General features: G+C 48.1%; 1 protein-coding gene across 2 annotated transcripts; it reads left to right on the forward strand.

The window, feature by feature from the left end:
• The first annotated feature begins 158 nt into the window (after positions 1-158).
• On the forward strand, positions 159-12,319 carry RAB19 (RAB19, member RAS oncogene family). Of its 2 annotated transcripts, none has more exons than XM_012720794.1 (4): positions 159-221; positions 5,787-6,007; positions 6,930-7,113; positions 11,025-12,319. In XM_012720794.1, exons 2-4 carry the CDS (start codon positions 5,810-5,812, stop codon positions 11,291-11,293), a joined length of 651 nt encoding a protein of 216 aa, XP_012576248.1. In that variant the 5' UTR covers positions 159-221; positions 5,787-5,809; the 3' UTR covers positions 11,294-12,319. The 2 variants fall into 2 exon arrangements, with proteins under 2 accessions (XP_012576248.1, XP_004677144.2); XM_004677087.2 differs by lacking the exon at positions 159-221 and adding an exon at positions 3,657-3,800.
• The last annotated feature ends 8,516 nt before the right edge of the window (positions 12,320-20,835 follow it).

Raw genomic sequence — 20,835 nt, forward strand, 5'->3', positions numbered from 1 at the left:
CCCGCCGCCCCCGCCGCCACCTCAGCCCAGCGCGGCGGCCAGGGTTTCCGGGCGCTCACGTGACCCGCCCTTCCCGGGGCATGCCGGGAGTTGTAGTTCGGCCGCGCGGCTTCACCTGCCGGGATGTGAGGGCGGGAACGGGCGCGGGAGGACGGGAGTGGTGCCAGCCGAGAGCGGACACCTCCCTGAACCCGGCTGCTGGGCAGGGAGACACCGGCCAGGTATGTTAGTTGGAAAAAGACTGTAAGGGACAGATAAAAAATAGTCTGAGGACCAATGCTGTATAGATCATGTTTTTTGTTTTGTGTGTGTGTGTGTTTTTTTTTTTTTTCCAAAAAATCTTTAATCCGCTCTTTGTTGTTATGGAAAGAAGGTTCTAAGTGTGCTATTGACCTGTGGGGGGGGGGGTGAGGGGGGTTGCTAAGCATAAGTTCTATATTTTTGTTTAAGTTCATTAACTGCAGCTGCCAAGCAGGCAAGATCAGTATCATTCACTTTTCTGCACCCCACCCCACCCACCTAAGAAATAGGTGAACCTTAAGATCCTGGATTCCTCAGGCAAAAATTAAAGGAGGTTCAGGGCTTTGAAGAAGACCCTCTGTCCTCTTGCACTCTGTTTCAATTGCTTGCAAAATAGAATGTTTTAAAAATAATGTTCCAAGCCCAGAAAAACCTCTCCACAAAGGTAGAAGAGGAAGAAAACAGTTTTGTTACTGAATAAGCATTAAACCAGAATGTGATGTGTATTAAAGGCAACTTGCTGAGAAATGCAGACAGAAAGGGCTCTTTTCCCTTTATAGGCTGGCAGACACAAGCCATTACTGGGCATTCTCAGCATAAGCAATCACTAGTCCCTAAATAAGAAGACATGGCCTTTGTCCCACTGAGTCCTTCCTAACTTTATTTTGGTGCCTGGAGACACCACCAGTGTTAGTTTATCCAGAGAAGAAACCAACTTCTCGTGCCTTTGGGACATAAGACAGCTTTGCAAAATGGAGCAAGGCACCCGCAGGAATATGAGTTTTTACCCTCCCAGGGGAACTTGGGGTGGTGGTCACCTAGGTTATAGGCTTGGGAGCAGTACCTCCCTTGATACTCGCATTTCAAAAGATGGATCCTAGGATCTGGGAGCAACCTTCCTGATGTAAGACTTGTCAGAGATTATTTTGCCGTTATAAAGATAGACACATATTTGGACAGAGAAAAAAATCTTAAAAGGAAAGGGAGAGTGGAGTCTCCTCCCTTATTTTCAAGTTGGAGAATGAAGCCCCTTATATTTCATTCATATTTGTATTTGCACAATGCTGTGGTAGTTTGGTTTCTAGTCATCTGTGTGTAGGGGTGGGATGGTGAGTGATGTCAGGTTGAGCAAAAAAAAAAATCAAACGTTTCACTTTTATTTTTAAAAATGTGTTGTGGAATATTATTCAGCCTTTAAAAAGGTATGACTTTCTAATACCTACCAGACGGATAACCTCGAAAACATTGTGCTGAGTGAAATGAGCCAGACACAGAGGGACAAATGTTACAGGATTCCATTTAGATGAAGTTCCTGGGATAGTCAAATTCATGGGGAAAGAGAGCAGGACAGGGGGAGATAGGAGTTATTCTTTAATGGGCATAGAGTTTCAGGTGGAATGATAAAAAGATTTTAGAGAGGATGATAGCACAGCAGTTTGAATATGCTTTATACCATTGAAGAGAACACTTACTTAATACAGTTGAAATAGTAAGTGTGCATTTGTGTGTCTGCATGCACATGTCTACATAAATTTAGGTTAAGAATGCCTTTCTTCCCATCACCCAAGCTATACTTTGTACACTCATCCCCTTAGCAGAGGGCCAGTGAGGGGCAGAATCTTTTTCTCCTTGACTTCCGTAGCCATGGAGATGTTTTACCATTTAATTCCTGCTTCTAGATGCTCTCCAGTTGCTGGGTCTGAGTAGCTGGTTCTTTTCTTTTCTTTCTTTCTTTTCTTTTCTTTTTTTTTTTTTTTTAAGATTTATTTACTTATGCATACAAAACTGGGATGCAAGCCAGAGGTTCAGGGGTGGTGAGAGGCTTTACCAGAGACAGAGTGGGGAACAGAACAGGCCCACTGATGAAGTACACTGCTGAGGGGAGCAGCGGGTGGGCCAGGAGAGGTCTGCTGCGCCATGTGGGTCACCCCTGGGGCAGGCGGGGATCGAACTCATGCTGAAGTGGCTTTAGCTTCTTAGTGCTGTGCTTTAACCCGCTGAGCCACCAGGGAGGGCCGGCTGGTTATTTCCTTTCAAAGTCACCATTTCAGAAGAAAGACCCATTTAAAACCTAAGGGCTGGCTGACATTGCTGTCTGGTGGGTATTCTTTCCGCCACCCTGTCCAAACATTGTGGTGGATCTTAAGCAACATTTCTTTTCCAAGTCACAGACACGGGGTTGGGTCTCAAGTCCTGCAACAGAGCATGTAGCAATGTCTTTTACTGTCTTACTCTACCCACCAGCTTGGGTTTATTTTACCCAAAAGAGAGATTCCTGCAAGTCAATGTATAGATAGAATTTGAGGTGAGAATAGTCACATTTTAAAGGTTAGCTGAGAAAATCATCTTGGGGAGTGAAGAAATTGTCCTGTAAGTGTTTCTCAATCTTTTTAAACATCCACCTAGGAACAGGAAATACACTTTACTTCTCCCCGATAGGCACATGCTAGGTACAACTAATTCAGACTTTTCATAAAACAATGCTTACCCTCTCTCCATGAGATACAATCTAAAGTGTTTTGCTCATCACTTTTGTAAAAATGCTGATTGCAAACCGCTAAAATTGATTTCATGACTCATGAATAGGTCTCAGCGCACAGTTAGGAAATACTAGGCCAATTTAAATATTTTATCATCGTGGATCTCTCCTTTGCTCACTGTGTCTAGAGCTCCACCGTCCAAATGTTACAGACTCCGTATGTAGTGGAGAAAAGCTAGTCCCTAGGACATGAGAAGTTACCTCTCAAGTTACAGTGATAAGACACAGGCAGGTGAAATTACTTTGAAAAGTCAGTTAAATGTGGGGGCAGTGGTGGGGACTGTGTGTCTTATCTGCAGACTCTTCTAGACTCTGGGATTAAAAATAAGAAAAATTCAGCTTTAGGCTTCTCTTGCCAGCACTAGGGAGCCAGGAAGTATTCTCAGAGCTAGAAATCAACCTTTCTTATAGTAGATTTGGGGGGAGGAGGGAGGGGGACGGGGAAGGAATACAGACTTTTTCCCCCAGCGCCTTCTTCCCATGCAAATTCAGTTTTTAGTTTTGAATTTCCTCCTTTCTCTCAGTGGCTCCTAAAAAAAGCTATTCAAGCCCCCAAAGCAATTAAATGACAAAAGCCAGAGCTGCACCCCTTTACTCCTGCAGAACTTCCTCCAAGCCAGCAAGGGGTGCCGGGGAAAGGGTGCACAGAAAGCAGGAACGAGGCAGCGTCCGACGCACATGCACTGGCTGAGTTAACTGCTCCGTCCTTCCAACGAGCTGTGTGTTTGTTGGGTGGGGAAGTGGACTGTGTGCTGCCGCCTCGTCTCTGCCCAGCGCTCCCCGGGCCTCCTCCCCAGAGGCAGCTCGAGCTCAGGAGAGGTGGGAGGGCTGGCACTTCCCTTTCGCTTTCTGAGGCCGCCAAACCTGCCACCGGAAAACAGCTACAGCTCACACCACGCGCTGCGGCGAAGCAGGAGGAAGGAGAACCGCGAGCCGAAAAGGGAAACAAGGAGAGAAAGAAAACCTTACCTGCCAGCAGAGGTGCAGAGTAGGAGAGGTGTGCCATAGATGAACTGGGCAGGTGAGGGCTGCGGATGGGAGGTGGAGGGCTCTGGGGGCCGCTGCTCGTCCTCCTCCTCCAAGGGGCATAGGCTAAGGTAGACTGGCTGTGTGGAAACCCTAAGGACTTTTGGGGGGCTCCGGAGGGACATGGAACTAAGGCTTAAGCTCAAGTTGTAGTGATAAGTCACCGGAAGTGGAATGACTTTCTTTTTTAAGATTTATTTATTTACTCATATGGAACTGGAGTACAGGCCAGAGATGTGGAGGGTGAGAGGCTTCACCAGAGACAGAGTGGGGAGCAGAACAGGCAGATCTACGAAGTACACTCCTGAGGGGAGCAGCGGGCGGGTCAGGAGAGGTCTGCCACGCCATGTGGTCACCTCCGGGGCAGGCGGGAATCGAACTCATGCTGAAGTGGTTTTAGCTTCTTAGTGCTGTGCTTTAACCCGCTGCGCCACCAGGGAGGGCCAACTTTCTTTTTTAAAAAGTCAGAAAAGGAAGGGGAGCTGTTGACTGTGTCTCTTGTCTGCTAGATTGTGACTTTGGAGGCATCAGAGAGAGAAGAAGTGAGATTGTGGGAGAGAGACAGAGGAGATGAGATGAGATCCTTCTTCCTGCTCTTAAAGCTTCAGGGTTTACATATAGAGTAGAGATTATGTGCATTTTAACTTGGGTGATGACAGAAACTTGTCCTTTTCTATGACAACAAAGAATACCAGAGAATAAAACTGGGGAAATGAAGAAGGGTGTCAGGCAGAAGGCAAGAGCAATGCACAGCCTATCAACCTTAGTCACATGGCATGAGGCCTTTGACAAGGAGACCTACCAGTATCAACTGTTATGAAGGGCGCAGGGACATTCGCCTTCAAGGGTTCTGGTCATTGCTTCAAATATCTCATGGGCTGTCATGTGTGGAATTGAGATTTGCATACCCCAGCTTCGCAGGAAAGTCAACAGACAAAACTCCAGGGAGACAGATTTCACCCATGGGTTAGAGCTGCTCCCACAAAATGGATTTTTTTTTAATTTATTTATTTATTCATACAGAACTGGGGTATAGGCCAGAGATGCGGAGGGTGAGAGGATTCACCAGAGACAGAGTGGGGAGCAGAACAGGCAGATCGACGAAGTACACTGCTGAGGGGAGCAGCGGGCGGGCCAGGAGAGGTCTGCCGCGCCATGTGGTCTCCTCCGGGGCAGGCGGGAATCAAACTCATGCGGAAGTGGTTTCAGCTTCTTAGTGCTGTGCTTTAATCCGTTGCGCCACCAGGGAGGGGCACAAAATGGATTTTTTTTAAGGAGGTAGCAAGTTTCTCATGATCTGAGACATTGACGCACAAGTGAATAGTTAAACCAAGACGTGGGGGTTGCGCTATAGTTTCAGGTGAGTGATTGCATGACCAAAGTTTCCTAAACCTGACTGGTTATCAGAGTCCCCAAGAAACATGTACTTGTGTGTGGTGTTCAAATATATTTACCAGGTCTCTGGTGGGCTCCAGAGACGTATCATTTTAATTATTTTCCCCAGACAACTTGATAACGATAAGGCTTATGAGAACGATTAATTTGGGGAACCTCGCCATAGAAATTACATTCAGACCACAAGATTCATTTTGAGTAATCTCCAAGTTCCTGCTTCAGAAAAATCTGGTGCCTGTTAGGAGAAAAAGGCTGCATCACTTTTCCCCTAAGGTCTCGCTGACCCTTGTTGCTGGCTGCCTGCAAAGGCCGCCTCCTGGGCCTCGCTGGGGCGCTTCCCTCTGCTCACGTGGAGCGGAGAGGAGCCCACGCCGTGTCTCCTCTGCCACCCTGCCATGCCCTGGGCCCCTGCAAGGGGAGGCGGAGTGTGGGTGGGGGGTGGGGGACCAGTGCTCACGTGCCCTTTCTCCCACCAAGATGTGAGTGCTGTGACCACCCATCATATCCGCTCCTGCATCCCGAGTGCCTGCAACGGTGTCTGGCGTCTCGGAGATGCCCGCTAGATGCCGAATTCCTTTTCATCTAGGTCTGGTCAGCCAGGTAGGAGCCATGCAGTTCAGCTCAGCCAAGGCAGAGGAGGAGAACTTCGACTATTTGTTCAAGATCATCCTGGTCGGGGACTCCAACGTGGGGAAGACGTGTGTGGTGCAGCACTTCCGGTCCGGGGTCTACTCGGAGGTCCGGTACAGCACCATCGGGGTGGACTTCACTGTGTGTTCCCTCCACGTCGATGGCAAGAAAGTGAAGGTCAGCGTGGGTGGGCTTCAGGGCTCCCGGCACAGCGCGCGGCAGCAGAGTAACAGTTTCAACCTAAAACAGGAAAGCGTGGACGTATGGGAGGGCGGGGGGAGGCGTGTTTAGAAGCAAGAGAGACCATAAAGGAAAATAGTGTTCGATTGAACAATCTAAAGGTCAAATATATTTGTTTCTATATAACTAGACAAAGGTCAAATTTCAACACCCTCAGCGACCATAAAAAGGTGAAAAGATGAATGACAAACTGGAATGTTAGCAGATATGGAACTTGACAAGTGGCTAGTGTCTTGCCTCAGATAAGAGCCCTGAAGTGTGTCTAAGAACAGCAACCAGATCCAAAAGCAGGAAGTTCACAGATTGACCACAAACTTTATAAGAACTTCTGTAAAGGTGGAAACCCTCACTCCTAACTAAAGTGCAAATTGAAATAGCGTGAGGAATTTGCTCTTGCTTGATTAGAGAAAGAGCAAAAAGCAATAGTGAAATACACTAATAGCTGGGTCCGTTTAGGCTCCTGATTAAATAGAAATGATAGTACAAGGACGTTTAGGAAACAATGTGGGAAATTGTAGGATGGTCTGGCCACCACACGGTTATGGTTACTTTGTTAGCAGTGATCTGGCCACAGGGTCGACTGAGGTTACAGTTACTTTGTTTGTTAGCAGTGATCTGGCCAGGACTGAAACCGAAAAGAACACAGACTGGGGGACATTAACCCCACCCTCCAGTCCTGAAAGCCCATCCAAATCCCCCTGGGGAGCTGCTGAAAACCCCCCTCGCTGTACACCTCCCTCCCAAATTTCCTGAATCTGGGCATAGAGAGATGAAGCCAGGGAAGCCTTTTCTCAGCTGACCCAAGTGGGCAAGGCCCGTCAGGCTCCTGACGCTCGTCCCCTTTCCTGCCCTGCTGCAGATGCAGGTGTGGGACACAGCGGGCCAGGAGCGCTTCCGGGCCATCACCCACAGCTACTACCGCAGCGCACACGCGGCCATCATTGCCTACGACGTCACCCGGAGGTCCACCTTCGAGTCTGTTCCCCAGTGGATTAACGAGATAGAAACATACGGAGCAGCGAACCTGCCCATCATGCTGATCGGTATGGGATCTCACTCTCCTTTACTGGCCCCTCGCTGACGCCCCTTTCCACATGCCCCTGGAGGCACGGGACATAGCTCATTAATAAGTGCGCTGGGGCCTCCCCGGTGGCCTAGGGGTTAAGTCTCAGCACTGTGGAGCTGTCTGCACCCACTGCGGCATGAGTTCCATCCCCAGCCAGGGAGCTGACCCACATGGCCCCACAGACCTCTCCTGCCTCCCCGCCTCTCCCCTCAGCACTGTATTTTGGCAATGTTCTGCTCCCCACTCTGTCTCGGGTGAATCCTCTCAACCCCGCACCTCTGGCCTGCATTCCAGCTCTTGTATGCATACATAAATAAAATAAATATATTTTTTTAAATAAGGGCACTGGGTGAACAGGACCTCAGAAAGCATCTGGTCCAGAAATTCCCATCAGATTCATCTGAGAATGAGAACTGGGAGGTGAGGGAGGAAGAACGTGTTAAGAATGCATAGTCCAAGGCCCAGCCTAGAGTTTCTTTTTCCGGAGGCCTGGGGCAGGGCCCAGGGCCGCTCGAGGAAGGCATGCCCAGCTGATTCTCACACACACACTCAGGAAGTATCTGTGCTCTGAGGTTCCCAGGGGCAGCCCTGGCATGAACTACAGCGACGATGCTCTCAAGTGCCTTCTTACACTGATTAGGACCCACGGAGGCGTCAAAATGACCAACTTGGGCCACACAAAGTGAACTCCCGGCGCGCATGAGGGGCCCTAGGTACATTCAGGAAAATGAGTGTTTCGGTCACTTCTCTTTAGTTTTGCAAGAAGAGCCACTCTTCCTTCCTCTCAGGGGCACTGTTCATCAAGCAGCTGCTTCGGTTGGGCAGGCTGGCTCCGACCCTGCCCTCGTGTGGGCCACGCACCGCAGCGTCAGGTGCTCAGCGGGCCAGAGCTCCCCGAAAAGGGATCTTCGTTCTAACAGGATCCTCTTGTGCACAGGTCCCGAAGCCCTGTGGGACCGGAAGAGAGGGCGGCGTTCCACGTGTGAGCTGACTTCTCACTGACAAGTGTTTCCCAGCCCCTGCACCTTAGTTTCCTTGTCTATAAGATGCCAGCAGTGGGCTTTTGTGGACATTTAATGACATGATCTATGGACTTGACTCCACAGCGCCTGGCACGTTGTTTTTTGGCTGGTTCATTGGTTTGAAGCAGCTAAGTCATTGCTGGTCTTCAAATCACAGAGCGGGGCACGTTGTGTCCCCTGGTGCCAGTCCCTGGGATCTAGGAAACGCCAGCAGCTGTGCCCCAGCCAGAGCAGGGACCCACAGTGGAGCCAGGACTCTTCACCAACAAGCGATAACTTGGGGACCCTCTTCTCAGAGTGGGACCCTAGGAACGGGCCTCTTTGTCCTCCATCCTGCAGCTGTTTCCCCCCTCTCAGCTGCTTCTGAAGTCCAGGATAGCCTGGGCCTGCCACTCCTTCTCACCCCAAACCTTTCCTCATGGAGGCTCAAAGCGCCGGCCCCAGCTACTGGATCCGCCGGTTTCCGGTGCTCAGAAAGGGGCCTCTGCTACCCCATTCCCTCTCTTCACGGCAAAGCCTGGCCCGGGCTGCTGGCCAACTTAAGGGTGAGAGGCCTGGGCGAGGGGCCCACCCTGGACAAACGACTGGACCTAGGAGTGGAGGGGTCCCAGGATGCAGCTTGGGCTGGGTCATAAGGCAGAGGCTGTTGGCAAAAACCATTGGCTCAAACACCTGTGCATTTTTGCTATCACAATTCTAGAAAGGACTTGGTATTTTCTTTTTTTAAGATTTATTTATTTATGCATACAAGAACTGAGATACAGGCCAGAGGTGGGGGTGAGAGGATTCACCAGAGACAGAGCGGGGAGCGGAACAGACAGGTTGACAAGCACAATGCTGAGGGGAGCAGCGGGCAGGGCAGGGAGGGACCCTGTGGGTCACCTCCCTGGCCAGGATCAAACTCACGCTGAAGCGGCTGTGGCTGGCTTCACAGTGCTGCGCTTTAATCCGTTGTGCCGGGGAGGGCCTGGACTAGTTATTTTCTTTCTTTTTTTTTTTTTTTCTGGACTTGTTATTTTCAAACCATTTCTTGTCTACGTCTTTGCGGTGTTGATCCAAAATCCCTTCTTTCCTCACACCCCTCTGTTCTGTTTCTGGAATCTTAACCCCTTAGACTCTCCCTCAGGTAAGGGCTTAAACGCATTCCCTTTTGCTGGATATTCTGTCTCACCCTTCCCTGGCATCTGCTATTCGTCCCCCTAAGATCCTGGCAGACCTGTCACTTAGGCTTCTGTTACAGTCACAGGCTCATGGGCTCTCAACAAGAACCTTTAGGTCTAAAGAGCTTAGAAGGGCGCCTTCGTGTTACCTGACCCTCATGGAGTCTGGGCCGACGGCCTCGTCAGATCAGATGTATTAATATTTACACCGTGGCATGGCTGACTGGCCATACAAAGCGGGAGGAATAAAATCTTGAAGTGACCAGTTCAAGGCAGATTTTACTCTCAGATGAATTACCAAAAAACATCGGGGTTCAGTCCCTCCCTGGTAGCACAACGGGTTAGGATGCAGCACGGCAAGCTAGCGGTAGCCTCTTCAGTGAGAGTTCGAGCCCCAGCCAGGGAGTGACCCACAGGGTGCAGCAGACCTCTTCTGTCTCCCCGCTGCTCCCCTCAGCAGTGTGTTTCAGTAGATCTGCCTGTTCTGCTCCCCACTCTGTTTCTGGCGAATCTTCTTAACGCCCCCACACCTCTGGCCTGTACCCCAGTTCTGTATGCAAAAATAAATCAATCTTTTTAGAAAAAACATTGGGGTTTGGATGCATGAGACACAGTTAAGGATAGTATACCTGTATTATTAACAGTTGGACCGGTCAGCCCTGGTTCTTGGCATATAGTGTATTTTGTGGCCTGGTTTCCGGTTCGAGATCCTGTTTCCTAGGACTAGTAAATTCTTGCATAGCTGTTTAATTGTCCATGTGTTTCTCTTGTCTCCCTAACATGATGAAGAACCCCTTTCTTTAGGGTTGGACCCATGCATCTCCACTTTACCCCACTGACCTTTTCCCCGCACCTCCCACCCCCTTCAGCTTGGAAGCCTCACTTGGTTTGTTAGTGCCCACAGGCTTTGCCTTGCCAAATCGTCTGCTGTGCCAATACCCAATACCGCCTGTCTTTGTGACTTGTTTTACTACACACTATTCCCTTGAACTCCTTCCATTTTGCAGTAAATGACAACATGTCATCTTTCCTCAGGACTGAAGAGTGTTCCACTGTGTGATTAGACTTTGTCTTCTTAATCCAGGCCTCTCTCAGCAGACCCTTGGGTTGTTTTTACGTCCTAGCTATTGTAAATAATGCTGCAATAAGCAATGTAGAGCCTCCAGTTTGTTTTTTGAGCTGTGTGGTTTCTTGTTCCTTGGCGAGATGCCTAAGGGTGAGATGGCTGAGTCATATATATTTCCATTTTTAGTTGTTTAAGGTAAATCCAGATGGCCTTCCAAAGTGACTTCACCCATTCATATTCCCACTAACAGTGTAAGAGTATTCTCTTTCTCTGCTTTCTCTCCAGCGCTTTTTTTAATGAGATTTATTTTTATTTATTTATACATACAAGAGCTGGGATATAGGCCAGAGGTGTGGAGAGGAGGGTGAAAGGATTCACCAGAGTAGGGACCAGAACAGGCAGATCTACAGAAATACACTGCTGAGGGGAGCAGCAGGCGAGACAGGAGAGGTCTGCTGTGCTATATGTGGTTTATGGTTTAATTCCCTAGCTGGGGATCAAACTCAGGCCATCGTGTTGGGCCTTGGCAGAGATAGTGCTGAGACTTAACCCTAGGCCACCAGGGAGGCCTCTAAAATGGTCTTTTTAAATGTTCACTTGAAGATGACATTACTCATACTGGTCTCTCTCTTACTCTCAGGGAACAAATCTGACTTGTGGGGGAAAAGGCACGTTCTCTTTGAGGATGCCTGCACCCTGGCTGAGAAACACCATCTCCTTGCTGTTCTGGAGACGTCTGCCAAAGAGTCCAAGAACATAGACAACGTCTTCTTGCTGATGGCCAAGGAGCTGATGGCCCGCAACAGACTGCACTCCTATGGGGAGAGCGCCCTCAGCATCCTCCCCCTGGAGTCCAGCCCAGTTCTCACAGCCCAGGGGCCCAGCTACAAGACCTACTGCTCTTGCTGAGTGTGGCCAGGTCTGCTGCGCCGCCCAGCGGCCATCTCTGAAACCAACCTCACCCATTAGCCTAGCCTGCTGCGAAGCATCAGGACCAAAGTGTAGCTTGCTTTGACTCTCTGACTCCTTCTGGAGGCCAGTAGCCCATCTGCCTCCGCTCACACCATTGGCCACAACCGGCAGCTCTGAGGACGCAGCTTTTTCTTCACTTTGCCCGGTGAAGTCAGGACTCCAGTTCTGAGTAGAACAAGGTTTGCTCTTTTTCATAGTTTCCCCACCCCTCCCGCCGTTTTCTGCTTGTTTGTCTTGAAGAAGGCAGTGAAGGAATGAAGAAAAGAGAAAAATGAAGAAAGGGAAGTGGGTGCTTGGCATGGCCCAGGCCTGGGGGCAGGGGAAGCTTCTAGTGCTATCTTTGTCTTCCTCAGTCACACCTCCAGTCTTTAGTTGGGGTGAAGCCTTTTGATGGACGTAAACAGCATAAATACTGTCTTGCCAAATGATGGACAGCAGCCACGTGATGGACAGAGAATTGGCCCCAACTGTTTCCAGTTGGACTTGACCACCCTCTAGATGTGGGAGAGGCCCCCAGTCTCAAAGTCACCCAGTTAGTTCTCTGCTGGATCAGCAGTCATTTCTCGGCTGAAATTAAATTGACTCATAAATGAAAATAAAGCCAGTGTTGACCTTCCTGCATCACCCCAGGTGCCTGTGAAGCTTCTGGAAATGTAGTAAACCTTGTGTTTCCACAGCTCCCCAATGGTAGCTGCTGTGGTGCGTCTGTCTTCTGTCCTGTAAGACCAGAAGGGCTGAGCCAGCCACATGTTGACTCTGCAAGGGGCCTTGTCTGTGGGGGGGTCACCTCTGGCCCCGGTGACACCTCTGGCCTCTCTAGTATCACTAAGACTGGCAGCAAACAGATGGCCACCAACCACTTGGAGTACTTGAGATGTGGCTAACTCAAATTTGAGAGGAGTTCAGATACACAAACAAGATACACTTTGGGTTTTGAACGCAGTACGAAAAAATAAAAAGAAAGTCAAGTATCTTAACTAAGCATTTTTATGTTGATTATGTTAAAGTAATATTTTACATATACTAGGTGAAATAAAATATATTGTTAAAGTTTACCTGCGTCTTTTTACCTTCTTAATACCTTTTATTTCTCCCCATACTCTTCATGCCCTGACTTCACAGGGTGTGGGCCAGCAGCTAGGGGCTCTTCTCAGGCTCTTACAGAGTAAGCTTTTGGGAGGATGGTGGTGGGGTGATGTCAGGCTGGCACTTCAGGTGAAACTTAAGGCCATTTTTTTTTTTTTTAAGATTTATTTATTTATGCATACAGAACTAGGGTACAGGCCAGAGATGCAGAGCTGATGAGAGGATTCACCAGAGACAGTAGGGAGCAGAACAAGCAGATCGACAAAGTACACTGCTGAGGGGAGCCACGGGGAGACAGGAGAGGTCTGCTGTGCCATGTGGGTCAGCTCTGGGGCTGGGGATCAAATTTGCACTGAAGTGGCTACAACCAGCTTCACAGTGCTGTGCTCCAACCTGCTGTGCCACCAGGGAGGGCCTGATCAATTTCTTTCACATGTTTCAGGAACCATCTCAGCCCTAAGAGTGCTGGGCTAACTTGCAAGTTCCCTTGGCAAGAATCTGGCCCTTGGGGCTTCGCTGGTGACACAGGGGTTAAAGTCTCAGCACTATCATGCTAACACCAGCCACTGTGGCATGAGCTCTACCCCAGGCCGGGAAGCTGACCCACAGGACACAGTAGGCCTCTCCTTTCTCTCCACTGCTCCCCTCAGCGGTGTATTTCAGTAGATCCACCTGTTCTGCTCCCCTCTCTGTCACTGGTGAGTCCTTTCACCCTCACATTTCTGGCCTGCACCCCAGTTCTTGTATGCATAAATAAAATCTTTAAAAATAAAAAATGAAGCACAGAATAGGCGATAATTCTACAAAATCATCCAAAGATTGATCACTCTTCACACAACATATGTCACATTTACTTACCATTATTTCTTAATGGCATATTAAGAGATATATTTTTAATTAATTTATTTATGCATGCAAGAGCTGGATGCAGGTCTGGGGTGTGGGGGCTGGTGAGAGGATTCTCCTGAGACAGAGTGGAGAGCAGAACATGCAGATCTACTGAAATGCACTGCTGAGGGGAGCAGTGGGGAGACAGGAGAGGTCTGCTGCGCCCTGTGGGTCACCTCTCTGGCCAGGGATCGAACTGGTGCTAAGTGGCTATGAACTGTTTATTAATGCTGAGACTTAACCCCTCGAAGCCACCAGGGAGACCACTAACTAAGATCTTTAGCACCCGAGAGACCAACAGTTAAGAGAACACAGAGGAAAGATTATATTCAATTTGTTTTTCACTTCGGGAGAATAAAAGTGATCCATTCATAATGTGTACCTTTTTCTAAAGTTGCTTGCAAATAGCAGCCTGAAACCATCTCACCTAATTTAGAAACAAAATTCCCAATTACAAAAATATAAGCTAGAACATTTGTCAAAATACCAAACCACTTGTTTTTGAAAGCCTTGTGTATATAATCGCTCAACATAACCCCAAGGTATCTGTGTTACAGTCACCGATCTACACTTTATTGTCTACTTGTTTCCAAACCCCAAAGTGGGTTATTTCTAAATTCAGCAATATTTTAGTATAAATAGAAATAACCAATGAAGATAACTCAAGTGGAAAAAATCTGAGTATATTTAAATACAAGTAAAGAATTGCTCTCCTGGTAATAATCACATATTATGAATGCAACTAATGCCACTAAATAGTCCATTTAAAATGGTTAATATTTTTGTTACATATATTTCACCACCATAGATAAAAAATTAATGTCGCAATATTCCCCAAACCACACATTGTGCATTTTAAGTGAGCAAACAGGATAACCTGAAGTACATCCCACTAAAGGTGCTAAAAAAAATTTTTTTTAAAGATTTATTTATTTATACATACAGAACTGGGGTACAGGCCAGAGGCTCAGGGGCAGCGAGAGGATTCACCAGAGACAGAGCAGGGAGCAGAACAGGCAGATCGACTAAGTACACTGCTGAGGGGAGCAGCGGGCGGGTCAGGAGAGGTCTGCCGCGCCATGTGGTCACCTCTGGGACAGGCGGGAATCGAACTCATACAGAAGTGGCTTTAGCTTCTCAGTGCTGTGCTTTAACCCGCTGCGCCACCAGGGAGGGCCGTTAAAATATTTTTTAATGAGCTCAAAGGGCAAAAGGAGAAAGAAATTGCATTTTAAATGAATTTTATAAAACAATCTTTAATAATGTATCAGCCAGGCATTTTCTTTTTATCCTTAACCATTATATTCAATGCAAAAACACTGAATTTATTTTTTTGATCCTTAAGGAAGTTACTAAGTTATTTAAAACAACCTAGAAAATAATTTGTTGAGGAAAAGGATGGGACACTGGTTTTATAAAAGCCCTTTTTTTTCCCTCAATATACATTTTAACAATTATTTTTCTTCAGCTACACACTAATGAAAAAATGATAGGAAAGCTTAAGAATATTAACATCACCTGGGGTGGGGAGGTTCCCTGGTGGTATAAGTGGGTAAGTTGCAGCTCTGTGAAGCTGTCCACAGCCACTGCAGCTTGAGTTCCATCGCCTGCCAGGGAGCTGACCTCTCCTGTCTCGCTCGCTGCTCCCCTCAGCAATGTGTTTCTGTAGATCTGCCTGTTCTGCTCCCCACTGTCTCTGGTGAATCCTCTTACTCCCTCCAACCCCCATCCCTGCACTTCTGGCCTGCACCCTAGTTCTGGTATGCATAAATTAAAAAAAACAGAAATAACCCCCAAAAAGCTATCCTATCTCATCAAAAAAAATATATGTATATATATTTATGCATACCAGAACTGGGGTACAGGCCAGAGGTGTTGGAGGTGAGGGCTTTACCAGGGACAGTGTAGGGAGCAGAACAAGCAGATCTATTGAAACACACTGCTGAGGAGAGGAGCGGGAGGGTCAGGAGGGGTCTGCTACGCCCTGTGGGTCACCTCCTTGGCCAGGGATTGAACTTGTGCTGCAGTGGCTATGGACAGCTTCATAGTGTTTTGCTTTAACCTCTTGTGCCACCAGGGAGGCCCTTGAAGGGCTTTTTTGACTGTATGTTTTCTGATTCATGTTTATTGTCTTTTACAAGAGTATTGGCCCATTGGTACAATACAGAATAGGGAAGGAAAAAAAAACAACAACCACCAGTCCTTGACATGAATAGCGTGGTGTTCAATTAATATTAAAGACTGAGGGAGATGATAAACTCCTTCTATTGCTGTAAGAAACCAAGGGAAGAGGCTTGTGATTTGCTGAGACAGCAGAGGTTACAAAAATTCCTGAATTGGGCAAGAACGTTACTGATCTTTGGGAATGTGCTCTGGTAGGATGATAGGGCCCATGAGGCACAGTCTGCTTGCTTCTGGCCTCTAGTCAGAAGGGCCCAAGTTGGAAGGCTGCTTCATGGGTTATCAACTGTGAAACCACAGGCAAATGATTTAGCCTGTTTTAGCTTCCTCTATTGTAAAAGAGACCACTAACCTCAGATTGCTGTAAGAATTCAATCATCACTTAAACTACTAGCCCTTGGGACACTCTCCCTGAGTACGGTTAACAAGCCATCCATGAAGGCACTGACATCTCAGACTTGGCTGTATGCTAGAGGGTATTACGGGTTATCTTCTGCCTGTACTTGTAATCTGTAGGATCTGAACTAAATATATACTTTGCAAGAAGCTACAAGTCTTAGATGAGTCTCTTGATGTAAATAAACATAATCAAAAAAGGAGAAATCATCACCTCAAACCTTGAGGTTTAGGACTTTACAGGGCCAAGAGCAAACATGTTGAAGTCACAGAGAACTATAGGATGGTGAAGAACGTAAGTCTTGTTAAGAGTCTCCTAGAAAAGTGAGCGAGGTCCACAGAGGAAGTGGACAGCTGACCTGTACAAAGGAACCCGGACATGGGGTCCAAAGCCATCTGTCTACCACTTAGTCATTGTATTTGATGGTGGGGCAGTTAACTCTGAAACTTCTTGTCTTCATTTGCAACAATGAGATGAGTTCCTGCCTAAACTACCTAATAGACTCCTGAGGATACACTGAGTTGTGAATGTGCCTTATAAAGCTTTATGAATTATTTGAAGTGTTAAATGTAGGTGGCAGGGACTTGAAATTATGGCACAAATGGTCCAATATAAAAGTGGCTTTAGAGGAATGATAGCCCAGGCTTCTTTGGGACAGGATTTTGAGGGTACAGTACTTCAGGGCACAGTTAATTTCCAGTTAGGCCAAGGACACAGAAAAATGGCATCATCAAAACCACAACAGAGGGCCTCCCTGATGGCCCACTGGGTTAGGCTGCAGGACTAAGAAGCTGTCTGCAGCTACTGCAGTAGTTCGATCCCTGGCCAGAAAGCTGACCCACAATGCACAGCAGACTTATCCTGTCTGGCCCTCTGCTCCCCTCAACAGTGTATTTCAAGTGGACCTGTTTGTTCTACTCCCTTCTGGTGAATCCTCTCACCTCCTGCACCTCTGACCTATACCCTAGTTCCTGTAGCATAAATAAATAAATATTAAAAAAAAAAAACAAACATGAGAGGGCCTTCCTGGTAGCCTAGGGGTTAAATGTCAGTGCTCTGACTGCTATGGTCTGAGTTGAATCCCTGGCCAGGGAGCTGACCCATGTGGCAGCAGACGTCTCCGATCTCACCCACTGCTCCCCTCAGTAGTGTTTCATCAAGCCCACCTGTCCTGCTCCCTACTCTGTCTCTGGTGAATCCTCTCAATCCCCACCCCATACCTATGATCTATAACCAAGTTCTATGCAAAACAAAACAAAGCCACAAGATGCTACTTCACAAATACCAGGAAGACAGTAAGAGAAAAAGATGGACATAGTGTTGGTGAGAATGTGGAGAAACTGGAATCCTCATACATCACTGGTGGGAATGCCCCACTTGAGGGAAACAGTTGGGTGGGTCCTCAAAAAGTAAAGACATGGTTTCCACATGACCCAGCTATTTCACTCTTCAGTTTATATGCAAAAGAAGCTGAACTGTAATGTCCACACAAGAATATGTCCGCGTGTTCACTGCCACATTATTTAGAATAGCTACCAAAGGAAACCCAAAATCTATCAACTGACGGATAAAGGTAGTATAGTCATATGGTGGAATACTATTCAGCAGTGAAAAGGAATGAAGTTCTGATACCTGCTACACTACAGATAAACCTGAAGACATGAAAAATCAAGGCCAGTGAGAAGAGGGCACTTATGGAATGATTCCACTTATATGAGATGTCCAGAACAGCCAAATCTAGAGACAGATGCTTATCTCTGTGGCTTGACTGCAGGGGTCAGAGGCTGCCAAGGGCTGAGGAAAGAAATGGGTAGTGAATAGGGATGAAAATGTTTTGAAATCAGGTGGTGATGAGGATGGCAAGATCTCAGGTGTCCTGCTAACAGCATCAGGTCTCTTCTTCCCACAAGTACTGTCCTGTGAAGATGATTTATTCTAGAGCACTGTTATCAAAACATGGAATTAGTAACACACAGTCCTTGGAGACAGTGACATTCTGAGAGTCATTTCAGATAAAACCCTTAAGGTTTACTATTCCGTTTTAAAAAGCATTTCCTTTTGCTTTTCAAGTCTGCAAATACTCAGCAACAGCTTCGAGTGCTTGAGGCCTGTTTAAAGGCCTACCTGTTAGCACCCCCACTTACAAGTTAGCCAAATAAACGCTTCGGACTTACGCAGACACAGCAGCAAAGTCTGTCGTCAGAAACCACACACACTCCCAATCGCATTATCAGATGGCAGACAGAAAAGCCAGCAGTTTGAGGCTTGCCCGAAGTGTACCTGGCACTGGCTTCAAACCTAACTTCATGCAGTGTCTGCAGATGTCCACCAACCCAGTGTACTCGCTCAGTGCCATTTGCTTTTAACTCAGTTGCCTTGAAGAGGACCTGAAGTTTCCATTTCAATCGGCTATTTTTTTTTCCAGCTGGTTATTTAAATGTCTTTTACTTTCCCTTGTAAAAGTGAGTTAAGTTCTTTGAACAGGTGTCAACACAGGACAGGCTGTTAACGGCGCTGAGAAAAAGACCCAAGGTCTCAGTGACTTGAGCCTGTTAGCTCCTTGCTCATGTTTTCCTCCAAGGTCAGGATGCTGTGCCACTTCTGAGGTGCCGGCTGGGGCACCACTGCCACGGGAAAGGAAAGCAGGTGCAGCAGGCACTCACCCTGGAGCCTCACTAACACCAGCACCTCCCTCCCAGGTCATCGGCAACTTCTGCTTCCTCCCTCCCCCGCCCTTCTGAAACAGCCTGTGCATGTCCCCAGGACTCAGTGGCAGATGTCAACACCACTTTGTGGTTGGTGGCAGGTGATTGTGTACATGCGAGGTGAGAAGTTTCCCAGCAGGTGGTCGTGGCCTTTTCAGGTAGGCAACCCCTCTGGAGCAAAGTGCAGAGGCCTCCTGGTCACTGTCCCACCACAGCTTCAGGACCCCCAACTCTCCCACTTGCAGACACCAAAAGCAGGTCCAGTGCTCCCGCGCCCCTTCTCTGGGGGTGCCCCTTCTCTGGGGGTGCGTGGCCTCACAGGGCCTGGCTGGCAGCAGCTGAAGGTGGCTTCTTGCCACTTCTGCAAGGGAACGACTGGCACATGAGCTGCTACAATGATCACATTTATGCACAACTCCTAGGTGTGGAAACATCTTTAATAAATTCTTGGCATGCTAAAACCAATGAGCATTATTTTTACAAATAAGCACTGCAAAAAGCTCACAGGAGGTCTTCCAGCAGAATGGTTTTCACTTCAATCAAAACAACAAAAACCAAAACCAGGGCCCTCCCCGGTGGTACAACGGGTGAAAGCACTGCATCATGAAGCTGTCCGCAGCCACTGCAGCTGAGAGGTGACCCGCATGGCGCAGCAGGTGAGACTGAAATTCAAAGTGCCTCCTCCACTGCTCCCATCTCTGGTGAAATCTTCTCACCTACCACACTGCTGGCCTGTACCCCAGTTCTATCTTAAAGAAAAAAAAAAAAAAAAAGTCCCAGTACAAGCGCCGGCGGCTGCAACAGGCCTCTGGGACAGGCGGCCCAGGGCTCCAAACCCTGGCATGGAGGAACAGTTGGGCGGCCCCAGCTGACGGCTTCCAGCTACTGCAGCCACTTCTCAGCAGGCTGGTCCGGCCCTCCTCTCCCCACCCAGCAGTACCCAGCAGACTATGAGGAAAGGCTCCGTGCCCAGACCCGGGTCCACCCGGACACCTGCGCATGCCAGGGCTGCTCACCTCACGAGACAGAGCCGGTTTACGGTTTTTATTGTTTTATTTGGGAAAAGTGCTTCTTACAAAAGGGCAGCTGCAAAATACAGAGACCTCTGCAACAATGACTTGTTTTTTTTCTCAAAGTAAAAGAATGGGTGGGGTCCAAGGAAGCAGAGCAGTGGGTGGACATATCAGGAGCATCTCCAAGTTATTTTCAGGAGAAAAGAGCAACAAAATGTAAAGCTAAACTTTCCCATCAAGGGATCTAAGGACTGAAATTTAGCTGGTCTTGTGGATCACCCCCTCGGTGGGGAAAGCGTTGCCTCATTACTGCAAACCAATGACTCCACTACAAGAAACACCTGAGAACCTAGTTTTGCATCACACCGGTCTGCCTGCAAAGCTCAGGGATGGAATGAGGCAAATAGCCACAAAAACAAACACAAAAACCCAACAACAAAATCCTTCAAAAGAGGACAAAGGTTTCTCGAAAAGTGCCTGGGCTGGAAAGGCTGGAGGATCAGGAGACAAAAACACAACTGTGTAGCGCACCCCAGTCTGTGTCAATATATGGGATAACCAGATTCCGCCTCTATGGCTAAGCCCATTTCTCTAGACAGACAGAGCTAGCACTGCTCTAGAAACTACCAACAGACGGCTTCGTCTTTTAGGATCTATCTGCCACACTAGGCTGAAACCACTAAGTCAAGTCTCTCCACTAAGGCTAAGAACACCGCACCGCCGCCGGGCTGAGGCTCAGCACGCACGCGCCGAGCCCATCGGGCAGAGTGGACTTCGGGCCACCAGCTCTGGTGTTGTCTTTCACAACTTCCTACCATGCTAAACCTGGTAAAAAACCTCAACACATTCGCACCTGGTTCTGGTTACCCAGTAGTATTACTTGTGTGCAATTAAACAAGAGACCAAAACCACAGAACAAGTGCACAGGGTAGGGTCACAGGGAGAGGGACAGATAAAAACACAGATGTTGCGGGGCTCACCGAAGCCCTCAAGCAGCCACCTCGGCTGTCTGTCGTGGACAGGGACTGGCCGGTTCCGAGCCCTGACCCACCACCCCAGAGCCCCAGCGCAGGGCCCACATGCTGCTACTTTTGAGCCTGAGCCTCAGCGCGAGTGAGTGTGGGAGCCAGGAGCCAGAGGCACGGCCCTCCAGCTGCGAGTCTGGTGGGAACAGATGACGTGACACACCTACACTGTCTGACAGTTAAA

This window comes from Condylura cristata, unplaced genomic scaffold (genome assembly GCF_000260355.1).
Source record: "Condylura cristata isolate star-nosed mole 26May11 unplaced genomic scaffold, ConCri1.0 scaffold00005, whole genome shotgun sequence".
Taxonomy (NCBI): Eukaryota; Metazoa; Chordata; class Mammalia; order Eulipotyphla; family Talpidae; genus Condylura; species Condylura cristata.

Excerpts from the sequence above, each read along its gene's own strand:
- RAB19 (XM_004677087.2), top strand. Across the intron at positions 6,008-6,929 it reads TCGATGGCAAGAAAGTGAAG|ATGCAGGTGTGGGACACAGC; the intron begins GTCAGCGTGGGT and ends GCCCTGCTGCAG. Across the intron at positions 7,114-11,024 it reads CCTGCCCATCATGCTGATCG|GGAACAAATCTGACTTGTGG; the intron begins GTATGGGATCTC and ends TCTTACTCTCAG.